The 19623-nt window shown below is 39.5% G+C and overlaps 1 protein-coding gene across 7 annotated transcripts; it reads right to left on the reverse strand.

Annotated features, from left to right (window-relative positions):
- Positions 1-2948: 2948 nt before the first annotated feature.
- On the reverse strand, positions 2949-17558 carry LOC117212231 (RIMS-binding protein 2). Of its 7 annotated transcripts, none has more exons than XM_033456838.1 (17): positions 17420-17558; positions 13964-14098; positions 12689-13005; positions 12368-12542; positions 11798-12241; positions 11393-11699; positions 10728-11314; positions 10524-10650; positions 9525-9733; positions 8885-9289; positions 8281-8806; positions 7915-8133; positions 7624-7829; positions 7323-7550; positions 6964-7225; positions 4987-5240; positions 2949-3467 (listed from the first exon to the last, which is right to left on the reverse strand). In XM_033456838.1, the coding sequence occupies exons 2-17, from the start codon at positions 13994-13996 to the stop codon at positions 2949-2951; spliced, it is 4818 nt and encodes a 1605-aa protein (XP_033312729.1). In that variant the 5' UTR covers positions 13997-14098; positions 17420-17558. The 7 variants fall into 7 exon arrangements, with proteins under 7 accessions (XP_033312729.1, XP_033312727.1, XP_033312728.1 ...); XM_033456836.1 differs by having other exon boundaries at positions 10737-11314; positions 13964-14254; positions 17420-17553; XM_033456837.1 differs by having other exon boundaries at positions 9525-9709; positions 13964-14254; positions 17420-17553.
- Between the last annotated feature and the right edge of the window lie 2065 nt (positions 17559-19623).

Below are 19623 nucleotides of genomic sequence, written 5' to 3' on the forward strand. Positions count from 1 at the left end.
GATCAAACGACGTCATTGATAAACGCGTTTCAAAGAACAGCATCGAAAGCGTATTTATCCGTTCGACTGGATTTTTTGATTCAGATATACTTTTTGAGTTTTCGACGTTCGCCAGAATACAGGTCGAACGAGATCGACAAAGTTGATTTTGCAATTTCGTGGCGTTAAATCGAACACGGAAATCGAGCAAGCATTACACATTACACATTTCGCGGCTTTTGGTCGATGACGATACGACGATGGCTGGAACCGCGATCGTTGGAACGTTGCTTAATCATAATCACCTACAGTTTCCAAATGCGTATTGTAAATATTAAGAAAAACGCTTTTATTCGTCTGGCTTTTCCATTGTGCCGCGAACGAAGCAAAAAGAAACACTTTTACGGAACTAAGGGAAACGAATCTACATTTGAATAGCCGAATTTGGTCTCTCGAGAAAATGTCGTTTGGTCCATAGTCATAGTATACACAGTTCCTGTAACTCTTGCTCGTTAAACGTTATGCGATTCATCGTGATCGACATTGCAAAAACAAGAATCACGAACCAATTGTATAATTACGAGTCTGATGGTAACTACTACACGCGGAGGTGGCTCAAACACGTGGTCCAGCAAATAGTTCTTCACAATTTAATTGATTAACTCAGTAGTTGATCTTCCCGATGAAAGATAAGAACGAAATATCGCGGTAATCGGAAATTAGGATTTGGGAAAATGTAAGTCGATTTTTTGCATTCGAATTTGTTACTCGGACAAATGTAAAGAAGAAAGTTTTCGTAAAGAATGGAACTGAAACTCAAAGCTTGATACTTGGTGAATAAAATGAAGCTTAATTGGGCCGCGCGTCTGACACCCTGATAATTAATTCCTAGATCGCACATCTTTCACCGCTTATTACCGCATCTGTCGACACTCGATTAACATGAACGGACGAGAGGCAACTATCGGTTCCAAACAGATATACCCGCGATATTTAATAACAATTATGACCAATTTCGTTTATGATTCCCAAAGTATGATACCGGCAAAAATGACATTTTTGTAATTTGTCACGTTTCCTTCGCCTTGCTAAGGTTTCTTTATGTATATTTATATTTATATATATATTTATATCACGGCGAAAGAAAAAGAACAATCGAAGGTAAGGATACTTTGTACAAAATACGATACAAGTAGCGATGTAACAACACTTTGCAATAGTTAAATATATGTATATGTATGTGTATATATATTTGTATGCATACATACCTTTACGTAGATATATCAATAATCAATACATATATACGTATACGTATGTACGCATATCTGTATATGCATATGTATATATTTATATCTCATTACCGTAATATACGTATGCTATGATCTCTCATATTATCCCCCTCCTCGTTCCCCCAAATATATTCTTTTGTCGATCGAATTCACATACTCCATCCCCCTCGGAGCGATATTAATTAATTAATTAATTTATTTGTTTTATTTATATATTTATATATTTATATGTTTATGACGTAGTTCAGTTTGATCCATGAGTCGTCCTATTATAAATCTTCCGGTCGATTATTACATTAACACGTATTTCTTAATATCGTCTGACTTCTGTCTTGTAAAATGATTTATTTATTTCGTAGTCGTGCTCGCGACCATGACAAGCAGCGACTGTCCAGTTTACAAATGTCCTTTACGAATGATCCGCTTGCATCGCGTTAATCTATTTGGCTATTGTTATAATAACGCGCTTACTTCCTTCCTTTCGTCTGTTTATGTTAATGGTTTAACGTAAAGTTTGATTGTACACCTCAGGACAGGAAAATGAAACATCAGGCGAAGAAAGACGGAAAGAGCAAGGAAAACCAAATGACAGAGAATAAGAACAACAATCTTTCCTGTGCTTATGTCACGTAAGAGCTTCTTCTAACGCGAGATTTAGATAACAGCCTAAACTCCTGAACTACGAAATAAAGTAAATGGTTCTATCTTTCCCTTTGTTTTTAACAAATTTGTCAACTTCGTGCAATCTCATTTCAGTCCACTTACTGCCTTTTATCATATATATGTATACATAAAATATTATTGATCTAATTAATACTTAATATAATAAGAAAAATTAATTCATTGGAATAATTGATGAATGATTCTTTTTTAATAATGATCTGATTATGTACTGTCATTCGATTGCTTCTATCCCTGTAGTTTGTTCGGAAGTGCTCCGTTGTGGTAAAAAATTTCAGCATTCCAATTAACGCTAAAACCGGCTACGTGACATCTAGACAAACGATACTATCGTATACAAGGAGGAAGTAGTAGTAAGGAAAAACATAACGAGGAGAAGATGAAGGATCAGAAGAAAAAGAGGAATAAAATAGAAAAAATCGAACCAAGATTGTTCGTTATTTTCAGAACTCTGCGCTTCTGTTCCAAAGAACAAGAGTCGCGTCAATCATGCGATTTCAGATTGATTACACTCTCGGACGATGTGCGCGAGATATATTAGAAAAACGCAAGCGAACATTCCTCTTTTCTTCTCATCTTGTTGATATAGGAAGTTGAATCAACGAGAAAGATACATTATAAATAATTCGATCTTCTCGTGGGCGATCAGAGCTTTTCGATCGAACGATCCAGCAATGGTTGCGAAAAATAATAACAGTCGTTATAGTAGCAGCAACAGCAGCAGCAGCAATGGCAGCACACATTTACATTTGTATTCGTTCAGGGATATTCGCGAAGACCTGAGCGGACGAGACGCGTTCGTACGTTCCTGCCTGCGCGTCTCGCTTACTCTCCGCGAACGTTTCTCCGTGTAATACTGATTTACAAACAGACCTCCCGACCCCGACCCCGACCCCGACCCCGACCCCTCGAGCTTTCAGCGTGGACCCACCCGATGGATAACATGATGGGACAGAAATGGAGAAGAAGCGGAGCTGGCGACACGAGCAGGGTAATAACTCACTTGCCTAGTCCGAACTTCATGAAAATCAGTTCTTTCCCTTTCGACAGGATATCGCCGCCAGCGCTCGCACCGGCCATCTCCGTGAATTTTTGCATCAGATTCGGCCCTGTACTCTGCTGCTGTTGCTGCTGTTGTTGCTGTTGTTGGCCTTGAGTAGTATTCGGTTGCGCCTTCGCTTGAGGCGTCGGTAACACCGTTGGTATTCCTCTCATCGGCTTACTCGTGCCCTGATTGCCTTGCATAGAGGAACCTTGGTTCTGTTGCGAATAAGGCTGATTCGGTTGTTGCTGTTGCTGCTGCTGAGGCTGTTGCTGCTGGAATTGTTGGCCTTGGGGACCGAATCCTGCACCCTGTTGTTGATAACCTTGATTCTGTGGTTGATAGTTTTGGTTCTGCGGATTCTGCTGTTGCTGCTGGTACGGTTGATTCTGTTGCTGATAATCTTGCTGACCAAGGCCCTGCATACCTCCTGGCACATTACTACCACGATTGATCGCGCCTCCCCTCCCCTTCCCCTAGAAATTGAAGCGACATAAATTAATTAAATAAACTACAAAGATGCTCGCTTGTATCTTCGTTCTCTATAGACTTGTTCGTATAGGTTTTCAAACAATCTGCAGCAGCAAGTTTAATTTCGTTTCGTTTAATTGTAGTATTCGTTTCGAGTGCTTGGTACCCTGAAAAGTTCAGAAACATATTTTTATTCTACAGAAATAGATTCCTTTATGATGCCGCTGAACTTCGATCTAATCGAACATTAATTATTTATCGTTTCGTTGCACATTACAATGATGTCTCGCTTTTTCCCTACTATATCGCAGCTACCTTACGATGTTCTATGAGAAGTAATGCATTTGTACTAATATGCTGATTTATCGTTACCTAGATGAGGGGGCGATAATGTGAAAAGGTATTTTAACATGTGCTTATTAGGACGTAATATTCGAAACAAAATTAAGTGGTTCGTTTCGCTTTATAAACTAACTAATTTATAATGTCGTTATTCTCGATCAGTGTGACGATATGTTGACCTGTGTGGCGCTCAAACTTTACGCAACTGTTAGAAAATGGAAAAATATACTAAATGGAATCGTACAGAACAGGAGCTGAGATGAAAAATGACAAACGTAGAAAAAGGAAGAGAGGAATAGCTGAACACCAGGAAAATATAGTATTTTCAGTTACTAAAAAAGCATGATTACTGCGTATTCGTGCAACTTACGTATCGGCTATTATACATGCTTAATGCTTAGACGGCTATTAATTAGAAGCATTTAATGACAAGCTGTACATACCACGGTTCTTTTACCGCAAGTATTGTTAATAAAGTGTATTAGAAATTTCCTTTGTTAATATTTATTCGAAAGTGTTAGTAGTAAAATTGAAATATCGTACTTCTCAGATACAAGTCTATCAAATGCAATTCCATGCCAAATAGATGTTAGATACGAATAGCTCGTGTCTTTGAATGCTGCTTTCTTAATGAAAATTTTACAATTTTTCCTCTCGTATAATTGTAAAATTTCTCAATCTATTACTGTTAGAAGCAATTGCTATTTCAACACTGTACGAAATCGATCAGCGTATGATAATAATTGCAAAAAGTAATTTCCATCAACGTCTTGTATAAATACACTAGGTAAATTTTACGTGGCCTTCTAACAATATATCATATCACAAATATCGAATATTCGTGTCAAAAAATATTCAATATCAGTTAATACTGTTAATTCATCGATCGTTTAGAACTTCCAAAAACATACCTGAGTCACTGAAAATATTTTTCAATCCTTAAATTGTCAAAGCCATCGGACTCGATTATCATTCTTTGGGTATCCTTCCATAAATGAAAGAGGAACGATAACAAAAAAAAAACTTAGAGAAGTATCTAACTAGAAACTAAAGCGTGACGGTGAATTCGGAGAAACTAACGAAAGAAATATAGTTGAACAATTGTACAAGTTTTGCAGCGAGAAGGTAGAAAGCACGCAGAGAAGCAAAAGTGAAAACTTCTGGATAGAGCAGTGGACTCACCTGCTGTTGAAGGTGGGGTGGTACGGGGCCTTGCTGATGGGCACCCATAGGTGTGGGCCCATGTTGATTGGACGTGGTTACAGTCGTGTAGCTGTGGTGATTCGCTTGTTGGTACGCTAGATGCGGTGGATTGTTTTGTTGATGTTGGAGTTGATGTTGTTGGTTGTTCATTAGTGATGGTGGTTGTTGTTGTTGTTGTTGTTGTCTAGAGTCTAAGTGACAGACAGGGACAGACACAGGCACAATGCAGGCATCTAGCAACAGAGAAGAGAACAAGACCGTGTTGTCATTCATGGCGCATTTATCCTTTCTAGATGGACATTTAGACGCGCTGTCGAGTATGCCAAGTAATAATTTCTTCGTTCTAATGAAATTGTACTTTTTTCCCTTCTATGTTCCTATTTCTTGTTTCTACTCGTTTAATATCAGACCTTTTTACATTTTTTATCTCAACTTTCGGTATCTTTTTACTTTTTTAAATGTTTTACTTCCAACATCTTAAAAAGTAAAGTTCTAGATTACTCGGCAAAACCTGGACTTGCGCATATAGTTAAATTTTTCTCGCGACTTTATTCTTTATGCTTCAAGACACGAAATCTGATAGAGAACATCGTATTAATAACTCGAAATGAGTCATCAGAAAGAGTAAATTGCTTCAATGTCTAAATGGCCAGCATGACAACACGACACGAACGACAATCATGTGACACGACGACCATCGACCAGTTCAGGCACACAGAAACATAGTATGTCATTATATAGAATACACGCAATATAGTTATATACATATATATACATATATACATATATATTTTCTTACACACATGCATATGTATATATATGTATATGTATATGTATACAGTGTAAATATAACACGTATATATATATGTTATATAGAGGAAAAAGATAGGCACGTAAAAAAGTAACAGAGCCGAAAAGTGCTCGAAAGAAAAAGTACGAATATAATACATACGTAGATACAAATACATATTTATGCATTTGTATCTAATAGAAAACACTGAAAGCAGCTTAGTGTTTTATTGTATATATATATATTCATATATATACAATATATTAGATAGATAAGATAGATAGCTAAATAGATAGATAGGTAGAGATATAGAAAATCGTTTTGCATATGGCAATACACGTGTTCCTAAAAAAATTTGCAAATACAAAATAGCTTTCACACATTGCGCGGGCACATTAATCTCGTTATCGGACGTTCATATTGTGATAATTTCGAACGAATTCCTAGAAACTTGCTATCAGAATGCTATTTTAAAATAATCTCCTGAGAAGAAACGCACCGGGTGACTTACTCGAATGCCTTATCGAAATAGTTGACACGTTGCTTTACCCTCTATTGCAATCTCTCGGTAATTTTGCAAGATAGGTACGCCCCTAAAAATGTAAGCTCTGCATCGATTAACGACGATCGGGCCTTGCTAGATGGCTCAATTATAAACTTGTGTAACCCTTCTGCCTGTCGTCTGGCACATCTAGTTTCGTGTCTTGTGTTGCTTGCTGTTTGTATTTTTTATTTATTTATTTTTTTATTTTTTTATTCACACTGACGTCCAGTTGTTTTCCAGCTTTCTCTTTTTCTTTCTTCTTTTCTTCCATTTTAAAAGCAACTATTATCGTACGCATCATCGTTTGGCAATTCAAGCAGATTAACTCATGTCGGTCGAATACATGGCGCCAGTGTGAATTTATTTTCAACCCCTCGAGCCAGTGTTTTTTATCTTCGTAGAAATCATTCTCAGTCTCGATCTTGATTATCACTGCGTTCGGTTTTCTGCTGCTTGCTTACTCTGTCATTTCAAATTTAGCTTTATTTCGCTTCGCAAAGTTGAAGAATAATGGTAAAAGTTCCAGCTACTTTGTGTACTTGGCTTGAGGAGCTATTTGTACCATAATTCGCGGCATCGTAGTGAATAAAAGATCGAATGGCAATTAATTTCAAGTTTTTACCTTTGCCTCGTCGATGACCAGTAGGAGGAGGTTCTCGAGGCGGAGGAGGCGGTCCTCTTACTCCGGGTCCTTGACTTTGACCAGGAGGTCTTCTGTTTCCTGGAGGAAGTTGTCCTTGTGACGGCTGATCAGGCGCTTCAGTGAGGAAATTGCTCGGTACTAGGCCACGCACACCATTTAATTCACCCATATAAAATCCATCATCGTCCAAATCACCATAGACATAAATTTCATTCCCAGTTTGAAATGCCAGTTCCACTTGCTATGGAATCGAAATATGTTAAAGTGTGTAAGTATAAATTTAGCTTATATACGTTCCTATATAAAAGAATAGAAATTTTGCTTGTTAGAGAACTTACGGAATCAACATTGGGAGATAATTCGTGAGGGTCATAATCGTATAGTGCTATCATTTTCTTTACAGGCATGCTAGCGTAGATATCTCCCCATCTTCCTCTCCTTCCTGACTGTCCCTGTCCTGGCTGGTTCGGATCTTTAATTTCTTCAACCATGTTGTAAGGAACGTATCCTCGTCTACCATGACATTCTCCCCAATAAAATCCATCCGCGTCTTTTTCACCGTAAACCTACCAAATTAATTTACAAGTTAACATTTCATGAATTACGTGACAGACAATCAAAAAATCTATTGATAAAGACCTTAATCGTATCGCCTTCAGAGAATGGCAATTCTTCTTCGCATGCGTCTGGATTGGGTGACATTCTTTTCGGGTCATAATCGAATAGAGCAACAAACCAGCGTGTTCTCTTGTTCATTTGTTGTGCACTGCTCGATGGATGACTGGCACCACCTTGAGCTTGCATCCCCCTTCCACGGTAACTAGAAGTCCTACCTCTCTGACTTCCTATGAGAGTAAAAAATGCAAAATAGAGTTAACATGTAACACATTGTTAGTAGATCAATACGTTTAAGCGTAACTGTATTCGAACCTTGTGTCGAGTGTTCATAGTAAGGATCTTGAGGTCTACCAGCAGGACCACCCATTCTTCCGGGTCGATGTGTCCCAGGAAGTCCTTGCTGTCCCATTTGTGATCCGTATCGATGTTGGCTGCCATGATGCAGTGGCATTCCTCTACCTCTGCGTGACGGATCATCTTCCTCGCTGTAATTCGCTTCGCTTGCCGAATCTTTGGTGATCTCTGGAACTCCTAAGCGACAGTAGGGAATACGTGCAAAATTTCAAAAATTTCAATCGATCATTTTGAATAAATAGTATTTCGTTGCGATATCTAAAATATTTTGAACAAAATTACTAAGGACATGGAAACTAGTTTGATTTATCTAAGGACTCTTACCCATCTGGGACATGCTCTGTCCAGGATAAATTTCTTTATCGGATAAATTTTCGTCAGTCTCGATAATAACTTGGCCGTGAGAGTCAACCCTAGTATTGCCGTGTCGCCTTATGTGAGATGGTACAGGAGTCGATGGATATCTCTGACCTACAACTCCCATACGATGTCTATTCGGGTCGTCCACTTGCCCGGTACCAGAAGGCTGAGGTTGTCCTTGGTCTTGCATGTGCGTAGATCCATGTTGCAAATGAGTCGCGGTCCCGCCACGAAGAACGCTACAAGGAATGGCAGTAGCACAGCTATCGCCCGATTGACTTTCCCTGCTTTTTGTCCTAACTGTGATGTGCTTTGGGTTTAAGCCCATAAGCTTATGTATGTCCACCAGAGCGTGGTCACCAGTGGGGCTGTCTACGTCGGTGACCTTTTTTCCATCGGCATACACCGCGTAACCGGTGACGGCCGAACCGTTTAGGGCAACAGGCTGCCAGGTCACTAGCAAAGTGCCGTCCTGCGGTCCAGCCTCCACCTATCGTAAATACCATACGATTATTCATTAGATATCATAACAATTATGACAACGGAATACATTGGAACAATTATTAACCTGGATATCGACCGGAGGATCAGGTAATCCTTTGGGCAACGTTTTGAAATGGACGTGACATGCTAAATTATTTGCCGCTTGAGTGTTTTGGTCCTCGAAGTGTGTCGCTCTCAGGTTTTTCGCTTTAACAGTCACCCTATAGATTGTCGAGGGTGCTAAACCAGTAATTGTGTGTCTGTAAACACCAGGCTTCACCGTCCTAACTTCGACGTTATTCACGCAAACCACGTGTTGATGATTACTATTGCTCGGCATCCACGATATGACAGCACTGGTGGCGGTTACATTCGACGCCTTGACAGCAGTTGGACCCAAGGCTACATCCTTACCGATCACCATTGTGCAAGCGGCATCGCGAGACGTTCTTCGTGAATGCGTCACTGATCGCACGCTTATCCTGTGTGGCTAAATTAACAATCAAATGAAGTCGAATAACTTGACAAGCTCCTACGTTTATTTATATACATCGTTATGCAAAAAATTTCACGAAACCTCGTGAAATTCAACAGTACCAATTAACAAGAGATACTTCGTACTCTATTATAAAAGTGGTTGATCTTTGGTTTCTGTAGAATTTAATAATATTGAAATTTTGCAAAGTGCACACTATTCTACTGGAGAAAAATTTATCCTTACGAACCCTGGTGGAATCAACTCCCTCAACCAATGCTCTGGTCCTCTCAGTTGCTTTCACAGTAACCTTCAACACTCCATCCACGTAGACGTGATAGGACTCCAACTGATGAGTATTTTCTGGTGCCGTCCAACCAATTAAGACGCTCTTGTTCAATTGGCGCTCGAGTGTAAGGTGCTGCGGCGCCGGAACTAGGTCCGAAAACAGGTAGACTTCTTCAGGAAAAAAAGACAAGACAAGCCTAGCTGTAGCTAAAAATCTTTCACTATCTAATTCTCTAAGCCAACCTAAGACCATCCAATACTCAACACAGTACAAGATTCCGTTTATGTTGATCACCAATCATTTACCTCTGCTCTCAAACAGAAGAAACCATTCTTTAACTGCTACAACAATTAAATAACATGCATTTATTCTACTTTCAAAGAAAACCGTCAAATAACAAAAATTAGTTAAATATGGAGAAAATTGGTATTCTACACATACGCAATTAAGCTTTCCTCATTTTGAGGAACAAGCGTAATTAAAAGATATGTATTGTTGTGAATATACATATACCTTGTTGAATCAAAGAGAGTGTTAGTGTTATGAGAAGAAACATACTGCGTATTTCAAAGAGCTGTCTGATGAAGGTATGTTGGAACAAGAAAGCGCAATACTATAACGTCATCATAAGTTTGACATTGATCAACATATTAATTTTCAAATTAAAAGTCGCTAACTATACATTTGAAATAATTTTCTAATGAAATATTCACGCAAGCATAAGGATTTTTCAACTTCTCTAATATTTAATACTTTGAATTCGTTAAGAAACATCAGTCTAATATCTATCACTTAAATTCAATTACAACACAACTATGCACACCAATATTCCTCAAAGAGGATCACATATCCATAATTTTCACGCTATTTCTACTTGCAGTTACACATGTACTCCTAGTTCATCACGATCTACATGCTTTATAATGAAAGATCCAATAGATAATACGAAAACGTACTAACCTGGTGGCTCTTGTTCGTCTTCTTCTGCTATATTATCAAGCTCCGCGTAAGCAGATAGTTCAGCTTGTCGATTTCGATTTCCTTCTTCTAAAGCCGCTAACTCCAGATCAATATCCTGGAGATAACACTAAAAAATAAACAAAAATCTCAATTAGCAATGCCTCGTAAAGGAAATATACGTAACATTTGTCGTAATAATCTTACATTGCTCACTTGGGGAATATTAGTCGAAGCAGAATCATCAACGTCTCTGAGGCCAAGAACGGCTTGATGAAATTCTAATAGGTCATCGCCGATTAATTTTTGGACGAAATTAGCTGGAACGAGACCACGTCTACCGTCAAGAGTTTCTGCATCGAGAAAACCATCTTCGTCCGGTTGTCCCCAAACAAGAAGATAATCGCCTCCTTGAACAGGCAACTCCGCTTCTGGATTTTCGTTTGGCGAGTGCTGAAACGGCTCGTATGTAAAACGAGCAATATAGACGTAACATCTGCCTTTGCCGGGTATATCCAGCATGTCCACTTGACCCTCTGTTACAATATTGTCATTGGTCAGTCGATCCAAGGGATTGGGAAGTATACTACTGGGTATCTTTGGCATCTGCCTTGAACCAAGGAAATGATGACCCGTCGTAGCAGGTGCTGTCGGCGAACTGGCGCGTAAACTTTGCTGAATCTGCTGGATGATAGCTTGCTGTTGAAGTTGATTGACTTGAGACTGAGCAGATAGTTGCTGCATTGCTTGAAGAGGATCGCTTATCGCTTGTAACAAGCCTGTCGATGTGGTTCCTACAAAAAAAGGAATAATTTTATATAATGAAAAGAGACATTTTTTTAATGGAAAATCTTTGAGACCCTGATTTATACCTGAGCTTACGCCTGACGTGCCAAAAGCATTGGTCCCGACGGTGGAATAGGTCGATCCACTAGTGACGAAACTGCTCGGTACGCTCGAAAAGGAAAGAGCGGTTTGAGGTACACTGGTAAGTGCGCCCAAAGTAGAGTGAAAGGAGGATGTCGAATAGGGTGGCAACGAGGATAACGTAGTTTGTGGGATACTTGTCTGCGGAACGGAAAAGTTGTGATGCGGTAGTTGAGTACTAAAGCTACTCGCCCCTGTACTATAGGTTCCGTTTGGATGCGACGTAATGGACAAACTTGGATATGTCGTTGCCTACGCATACAGATTAATGTTAATTCATAAATTAAAATTTGCGATTATACTTAAAACATAATTTTAAATACCATAGAATGGGAAGAATTCATTCGTACCTGCTGACTTCCATTCAATTGAAAACTTTGGGCGGTCTGTGTGGGCTGGGAATAATGAGGTAATATGCTTTGGCTCGATGACGTCAGGTACGTTGTAGAGGCCGAATGTTGTGGCTGTTGCTGTTGTTGCTGCTGGAGCGGCTGCTGATAGGTTTGCGTATGCGGATAACTCTCCTGATACTGATTACTCGTATAATGGCTGTGCGTTTGTTGCTTCTGCTGTGCCTGCAGAACACTTTGAGAATGAGAGCTCTGTAACTCGGTATGTGTCTGTTGCGGTTGTTGATACTGTTGCATCTTTTGTTGAAAAACAGGTTGCGATTGACTAGTGGAGAGCGACGGTGCTGGTGGAATTGCTTCGCTGTAGTGATACGGCGGCCCATTCGGAGTCAGTGGTGGACAGCCTGGCATCATTGGCGTTAAGGGCATAGGCGAACCTGCATACTGTTCCAAATTCTCGATCGATGCGTTTTCATTTTATAAGAAACAAAGACAAAGAGATCAAGCAAGAAAGAGAGATAAAGAGAAATAGCTTCACAATGAAATAAAAACGAATGATTATTTACATACGTGACTCATCTGTGTTGGCATTCCTAGGTTCAAAGCATGTGGAGGTGGATGCTGATGTTGACAGAGATTAGGAAGGTTTTCCGAGCTAGATCGCAAAATACCCTGTGTAACTGAGGGTTGTTGCGTAGTAACGGATCCTCGAGTATGATCCAAATCGTGTATCATTCTACTAGCACTATGTTGATAAAAATTAGATAAGATTAATCAATAACCGAGTGACATTACGAAAAAGCGATGGAAAGGTATCGATCGTTTAGAAGTGAAATATAAAGCGTGTTTCAAGACAGGAAGGTTAGTAAAGTATAATATCAAGAAACACACCTATTATCTTGTTCTATCTTTGCTATTATTCTGTCAATTTCAGAACCAGTCGGAGGCCAAGTAGTCGGGACCGTCGAGTGACCCACCATAGGTCCTCTGCTTCGTGCACGTCTCAGGCTTGTTAATTCCAAGGATAATTCTTCGTGCCTGACCATCTGTAACTCCGTCTTCTTTTCAAGTTCCCTTATCTTTGATTGCAATGCTTCAACCGATTCCGGGCCTTGATATCGTCCTGCTATCTTTTCGTGTAGCTGATTCTGTGCTTCTGCATGTTGGCGCTCCAGATCCGCTTTTCGAGCTTCCGTTTCACGCATTTGCTAGAAACACCATATCGGTATGATTAAGAATAATTAACTTCCTCGAAACAGATTCTTTTCTTTAGCACTAAATGAAACTCAAAACAACAAGACAAATATAGAATTCTTAATGTGAACGAGTTCGTAAGCTAAATGGCAAATGATAGATGTCCACCAGCGGTTAGAGAATACATTGATGTCCGTTTGTGCCACTTTGTCACAACAGAGATCAGTTTCGAAAAATCTGAAAAATCTGAAAAATCTGACCGTCAAGTTACGCTTAATATTTATGGTTGAAGGTAGATAATCACCTTTAATAACCTGGAGGGACGCTTGATTGAAAGACACGATGCACAACGAGAATCATCTGCGCGATATTAATAACGAAAAGAGTCTTTGTATTCTGAATGCCTGGAAGGCAGGTACAATCGAACTTACTCGACGCAAACTTGTTTGTTCGTTCTAGCGAGGACTATTTAATGTTAAAAAACGATCGAACCGAAGAAGAAAGAAGGAGAGTGGCGAGAATTGTTAAAACCCTATTGCGGGTTACCTTTTAATTAAAACGGATCTTTTTCGTTCAAAATTTGCTTAGGACATCAGTATTTATCGGCTGACGAACACCTCGTTGATAAGCTTCTGTCGACCCTCGAAACCGATCGTAATCACGTGATACTTATTACAGCATATGATTATTACGTGCCCACTATTCTTATACGTAATACTTGATTGTGTTTCGATCTTCATACTAGACGAAACGTTCTTTTTTTCATAAACAGATTATCGATAAATTTCAAGACAACGTAATTTAGTTCGAGTTAGGATTAAATCGATGGTATCTCTGTGGTTATGGCTAAGCGTTGCGAACGAAAGAAAATTCATAAAAATTGAGAAAAATCAAAAGCGATATATGAAGAGCGTCTCGAAGAAAAGTAGGGAGGAATAAAAATTAAAAAATTTGAAAGTTGACGACATTTACCTCGAGGATGGATTCAAGAACTGCGTCCTGCATGATGGTGGTTTTCGTGGAGGTGGTAATCCCGACAGCAGATCCGGTATCCTGCAGCTGCGGAGCCTGAGGTGCCGTGGAAGCGCCACCTCCAACACCACAGCACTGCAACATCCCTGAAGTCTGAAACCCTCGCCCGTCTTTATCACGGCCAGTCCCTATCGATCTACCGTGTATCTAGGAGCTATCTTAATTAATTGGCGGCTTTTGCGGGGCCTGCCAGGCTGCACACGACGATCCCACGATTAGGCGTACAATTCTCTGGATGCGAAAAGGAATTCTTTTTTCATCGTGTTCCCACGATACCCTTAGACCCCGAGTGTAAATCGACTGAAAATAGTCGGTTACTCTCCTCGCACGTATAATCATGAAAAAAGATACTTTTCGCATTCAACCCTCTGTATATAGCGACAACAATGATCACATCGTATTCTACTATTTTTCTTTCCTTCTACCTTCTTCTTATTCTATTATTCTACGGTAATTTCTCTTTTTCGTTAAGGATCCGATTAATCAGCAATATATTACGAGCTGATATATAGAGGATTAAACGGAAATCAACATGCCACATACGCCGCGCTCGGTACACGAATAACGATAACGTCGCAACGATTTCCGTGATAATGACACGTGGAAGGTGCGCGTGAAACCCAATTGTCGCCTCATTCGTACAGCTTTAAAAACGATCGACGCGTGTAAACTGCAGTTGCGCGAGCTCAATTACAAATTACTGATAGCACTGCCTCTAAATGGGAGAAATTCAATCAACGGGATTACTGGCAACAGGTTCTTCGGAATGTTTCGATCGAAATATACCCGATATGATCAAAAGTTGCCCTTTGTTTCGTTTATTTTACGCTCGAGCCGAATAACGCGGAAAACACCGTTGATATTTATATCAAATTTATCGATACGTTGATTATTATACTCGCGCGATAGCCTGTCGCGTGTCGCGTTTACGTGAACGTGAAATTTTTCAAGAAAAACATTTCTTCGAGGTAGAAATCGCGTGAATCAAATCTCATCAGCCGACGAGTTATTTTCGACATGAAAGCACTCGAGAGAAAAAAAACTATACTCGTGCATGCCTATGCAATTATCGTATTCCCAGTTGTAACGGAACTTGATTCTTTGAACACGACTATTAATGAATTTTGTCACGCTCGGATATTTGCCTTTTGTTATTTTTGTTTTTTATAATTCTACGATTGACCGCACAATGTATTCATCTTTTTCGCTTGAAATTACTGAAATATCCAACGATCAACAATTTGTTGCATTCGAAACTACTACGTTTAAGTAATCTAATAGGTTTCTTTCTTACATCATTGTCGGGAAATATGTATGTTGGACGGAGCTTAAATTTTGCTGACAGGATAACTGAGTATTATCGTTAACTAAAAGGAAAACCACTAATAGTACGATGAATAATTTCAAATAGCTCGTTAAAATGGAAAATAAAACGTGAAAAGACCAGACGTTCTGTCGTAAATTAAAGGAGAATTAAAATCATTTATCGTTACAGTTGAACAAAAACGGAATAACGAACACAGTGTGCGACGATCGCTCTAATCTCTTTTCGTATCATTTACACCTTGCAATATGTTCAATTTTAACCAAAGCCTATGCGATTTGCGTTATCTTTTAAATCAATAACCGAATAAAATCAACCGTATATCCGTCTTTCGTTGTGCAACCAAGAACATGTGCCGTTAAAGATAGAAGTGTCTAAACGTGGTTCTATTCCTCGAGCTACAAAATAATCTGCATTAATGTTTAAAACAGTTTATCCTCGACAATAAAAACTAACTTTTACTTGGATAATTATTTGATCTCAATGCGACGAGAACAGCTCAATTTCACCGGTTCTTTCTTTTCATAATTTCATTAATTCTTTTCACGCTCGAACGATCCAATCACGGTCAGACAGGACACTTTAATCCAGCAAAGAATTTTCGGCGCAAGTAGTAAGACGTACGATATAGCGGCCGACATCTAGTTACAACGAATTCAAGAACGTCCCTGCTGCTTTATTTTACGATTTTTGCCATGTAACACTACGCGATACGTGTATCACAGCGATTTAGTTAAATATACTTAAAAAATACGAAGGACCAGTAGAATATCAAAAATATCTAAACACTATAAGCGAACGAACGTTATTTTATGAAGACGCTTGATCCAAGAAGAAATATGTTTCAGCTTGCTCATGATACGCAAGTCCAATAGAAACGATAAGGGTAAAGCGCAGAAGTTACGCAAAAAAAAGTAAGAAAACTAAATTTATCGAATAAGAGAAGTGGAATATATAAAATGTAACGCGTTAGGGAATGAATATGAAAGCTACCTTAGATCAACCTGAGGACGTGTAGAAAAAGAAGCAGTTGAAATATGCGAAGACCAAAAGAAACAGGGTAGAAAGAAACGGATGGACACCGATACACATAATACGGTAACACATCGAAAGAGCGAACCAATGGCTTGTTCTTTCAAAGGAAAGACACTTGTTTTAAGCTTCTTGAGACACGATAAAAAATTCAGAAAGGAAACAAATGAAAGTGACCTCTCGACATTTGGTTGATGGAAAAGGAAAGGTTGAGGGTGGTAGTTAAATACAGGAAAGAAGGAAGGAGAGATTCAGAATGAGTTTCTGTCTATGAGCACGGGTCGAGTGGCACGGCACTGCTTATTGATCTCACTACCAATGGTACGTAGTATACATATACACCCGGTGCGCACGGGACACCACTGCACGACGATACGTAAAGCATCCACTATCACTATGAACTGCCTACTGCTATCACCACGAGTAGCAGCGACGTCGACACAACTAGCGGAGCCCTTCGATACGTTTCTTCGCGATACCAATCATACAGATGAAAAATCGTGCCACCATCGCCGTCTCCATTTCCTCACTGACACTGTTCTTACGTTACTTCCCTCACTAGGTCGTTTTCCCCGTTTCTTTACTCTGATTTTGTTACGATATTTTTTTTCTGAATGTTGCAACGATACCGTGAAAAAATGTTCTACCTTGCGTTCTCGGGTAATTCGTGTAAGATTCGAGCGTGAAATCTTTCTTTCAGTCACATTTATAAGACCTCGAAGAAACGTTCCGCTTTGACACTTTTATAGTTGCACACGAGCACTTATGTACCACGGTAACAAATTTCTCTCCGTTTCTTCCAATCAGAAATATATACTCTTTCATTCTACCCTCTCTCTCTTTCTCTCTCTCTCTCTCTCTCTCTCATACACACACACTCTCCCTTACTCTCCTTCTCTCCTTATTTTTCAATCAAAGCTAACGAACTTCTCTTTCCTTTCTTTTTTCTTTCTATTCAAGAATTCAATCTTACACAATCTATCGTATTGGTTTGTTCACGATGTTGGTTTCGTTTGTTTCACGGGATGCACGACACTTACGATGACCGAGTCGAAGGGATTGTGGCAGGCCAGGGCTGCTGCTGCTGATGAGCGAACTTCACGGGACTCACGAGCTTTTTCACTCGGCTATCATCCCGTACAAGCCCCAAGATCTGCTCGGCCGTGGAAGGCAGGCGGCAGGGCTGCTGGAAATCGGGGGAGGAGGTATATTCGCTCGTCCACCGGAGGAAAGGGGAAACAAGTGGGGGTAGACACGGTTCTGGCGGGAGTACAGTTACTTAGAGGGGATAGAGGACCGGGAAAAAGAGAGAAAGAGCGAGAGAGGTGGTAGCGAGGGGTGCTGTCGCTGGAAAAGCAGCCAGGGGTAGGAACTCCCGTCACCACCAGATATGGGTCACTTTACGATCGATACCGATATAGAACCCCTTCGCAGCTAGGGATCACGAGCGATCGCTTACGTCATTCCTACCCCAATATAGCACCCTAACCTACTGTTCCTTTCATCATCTTTCATCATCTTTCTCAATCTTCTAGAAAGCAGTTTCCTTCGAAGACATTGATATAATCGATGGTCGGCTAAAGATCATCAAACAGAATGCAATTTAGGAAAATGTAATCTTAATCGAGAGAAATCAAACATGGCCGTAAAGTCGCCATACGACTCAACTCGAAAACGTGTGATACACCCTGGAAGTCTAGTGACTTTACAGAATGGTTTGTCTCGTAGCTACATGAGGGTGTAGCTTTCACAAAAGACCAATCAATACGCGCGAGACAATCCACCGATCTTTCCCTCTCCTTTTACTCCAACTATCCTTCTTTATCTTTCTTCTTCTCTACGTTTTACATCCCTTCCTTTCCTTGTCGCTCCTTCCCCTTTTGACTTTCCCCTCCACTATTTTACTCTCTCTCTCTTTCTCTTTCCATCCATTTACCCGGTGTGCTTACATCCATCTACACTCCGCCTTTCTGAATCTATGTTCTCTCTTCATTCGTCATTCTATGTTACTTGCCTTTCATTTCGTTTTATTTTTCAGTGGCATAAGCATCATCTAATACGAATGAAACCAGACGAAGAAACTAGACTATTCGTAACATCGGAGAATTGCCAAGATTCATGAGAATTTTGCAAGCCAATAATTACTGAGATTTGTTGCCTTCTATTTCTTTCCATTCTTGAAATCCAATACGATACTCCCAACAGTTATAGGACCGTGAAAGAATTCTTCCTGAAAGCCATTGTATGTATATAAGTTACATAGTAATCGTTTTAAGCTTATTAAATTCACATTATACATTTTATAGAACATTATTAATCATATTATTATACGTTCGCAATCTATAGCAATCACACGTAAAATTATGTAATAAATAACTATATGCAAACTACAAGTGAAAGAAGCTATATTAGTATTTATATTTAAATATCGAATAGCTATCTTACTACATCAAGAAGTTGCAATTTGACTTACGTAGTTAATGTTCAATAGAAAAAAGTGTAGGGGCAAGAACCGCGTGATAGGCACGGCCCTGACAAAAGCGCAGGCGTCCGTGCGATTGAGTGACGTCACGAGTCTAAGGCACGGGGCGTTATACGCTTATCAATGAACGTACGACGCCTACGGCGGATACCTGTTTTCTAGTGACTAACACCCTCCCTTACCCGCTCTTCCTTCTGCACCCCATACGTTCAGTTCTTCGTTTGGCTACGCCTTTGTGGCCTACCAAATGCCGGCTCTTTCTACTTCTCTTTATAGACATTCACCATGACGACGTCAAATCACTGTATTTCGTCAGATTCCACTCTTCTGTGACGGATATACAGAGACTAAACTTCTTCATTGAGTAATTTGACCTCAAATCGATCGCATACTGCGATTTTATTTCAATTAGACGAGGTCGAGTTTGTATCTGAGACAAAACTTATGTATGTTATTTAAGGTCCTTTGTAAATGTTTCACTGTTTTTATTGAGAATTCGTATAATGATCTTGAATTAATTATAATGTATTGATATCAGGATAATAATCAATATCACTCAATAATAACTACCTAAACCACATTTCTTAAATATAATTGTCTTACTGTTTAAAAAGTTTTACAGAGAAAATAATATTTTAAGCAGTCGATCACTACATATCTGCATATTTTGACATTAATGTTATCGCACATCTCACAAGTGCATTTTACAAATGTGGAACGATTCTCTGTTTCTTTGGCAGCAAAACTGGAACATTTATATAG

The sequence above is a fragment of the Bombus bifarius genome, unplaced genomic scaffold (assembly GCF_011952205.1).
Source record: "Bombus bifarius isolate JDL3187 unplaced genomic scaffold, Bbif_JDL3187 scf7180000008286, whole genome shotgun sequence".
In the NCBI taxonomy this organism is placed as follows: domain Eukaryota; kingdom Metazoa; phylum Arthropoda; class Insecta; order Hymenoptera; family Apidae; genus Bombus; species Bombus bifarius.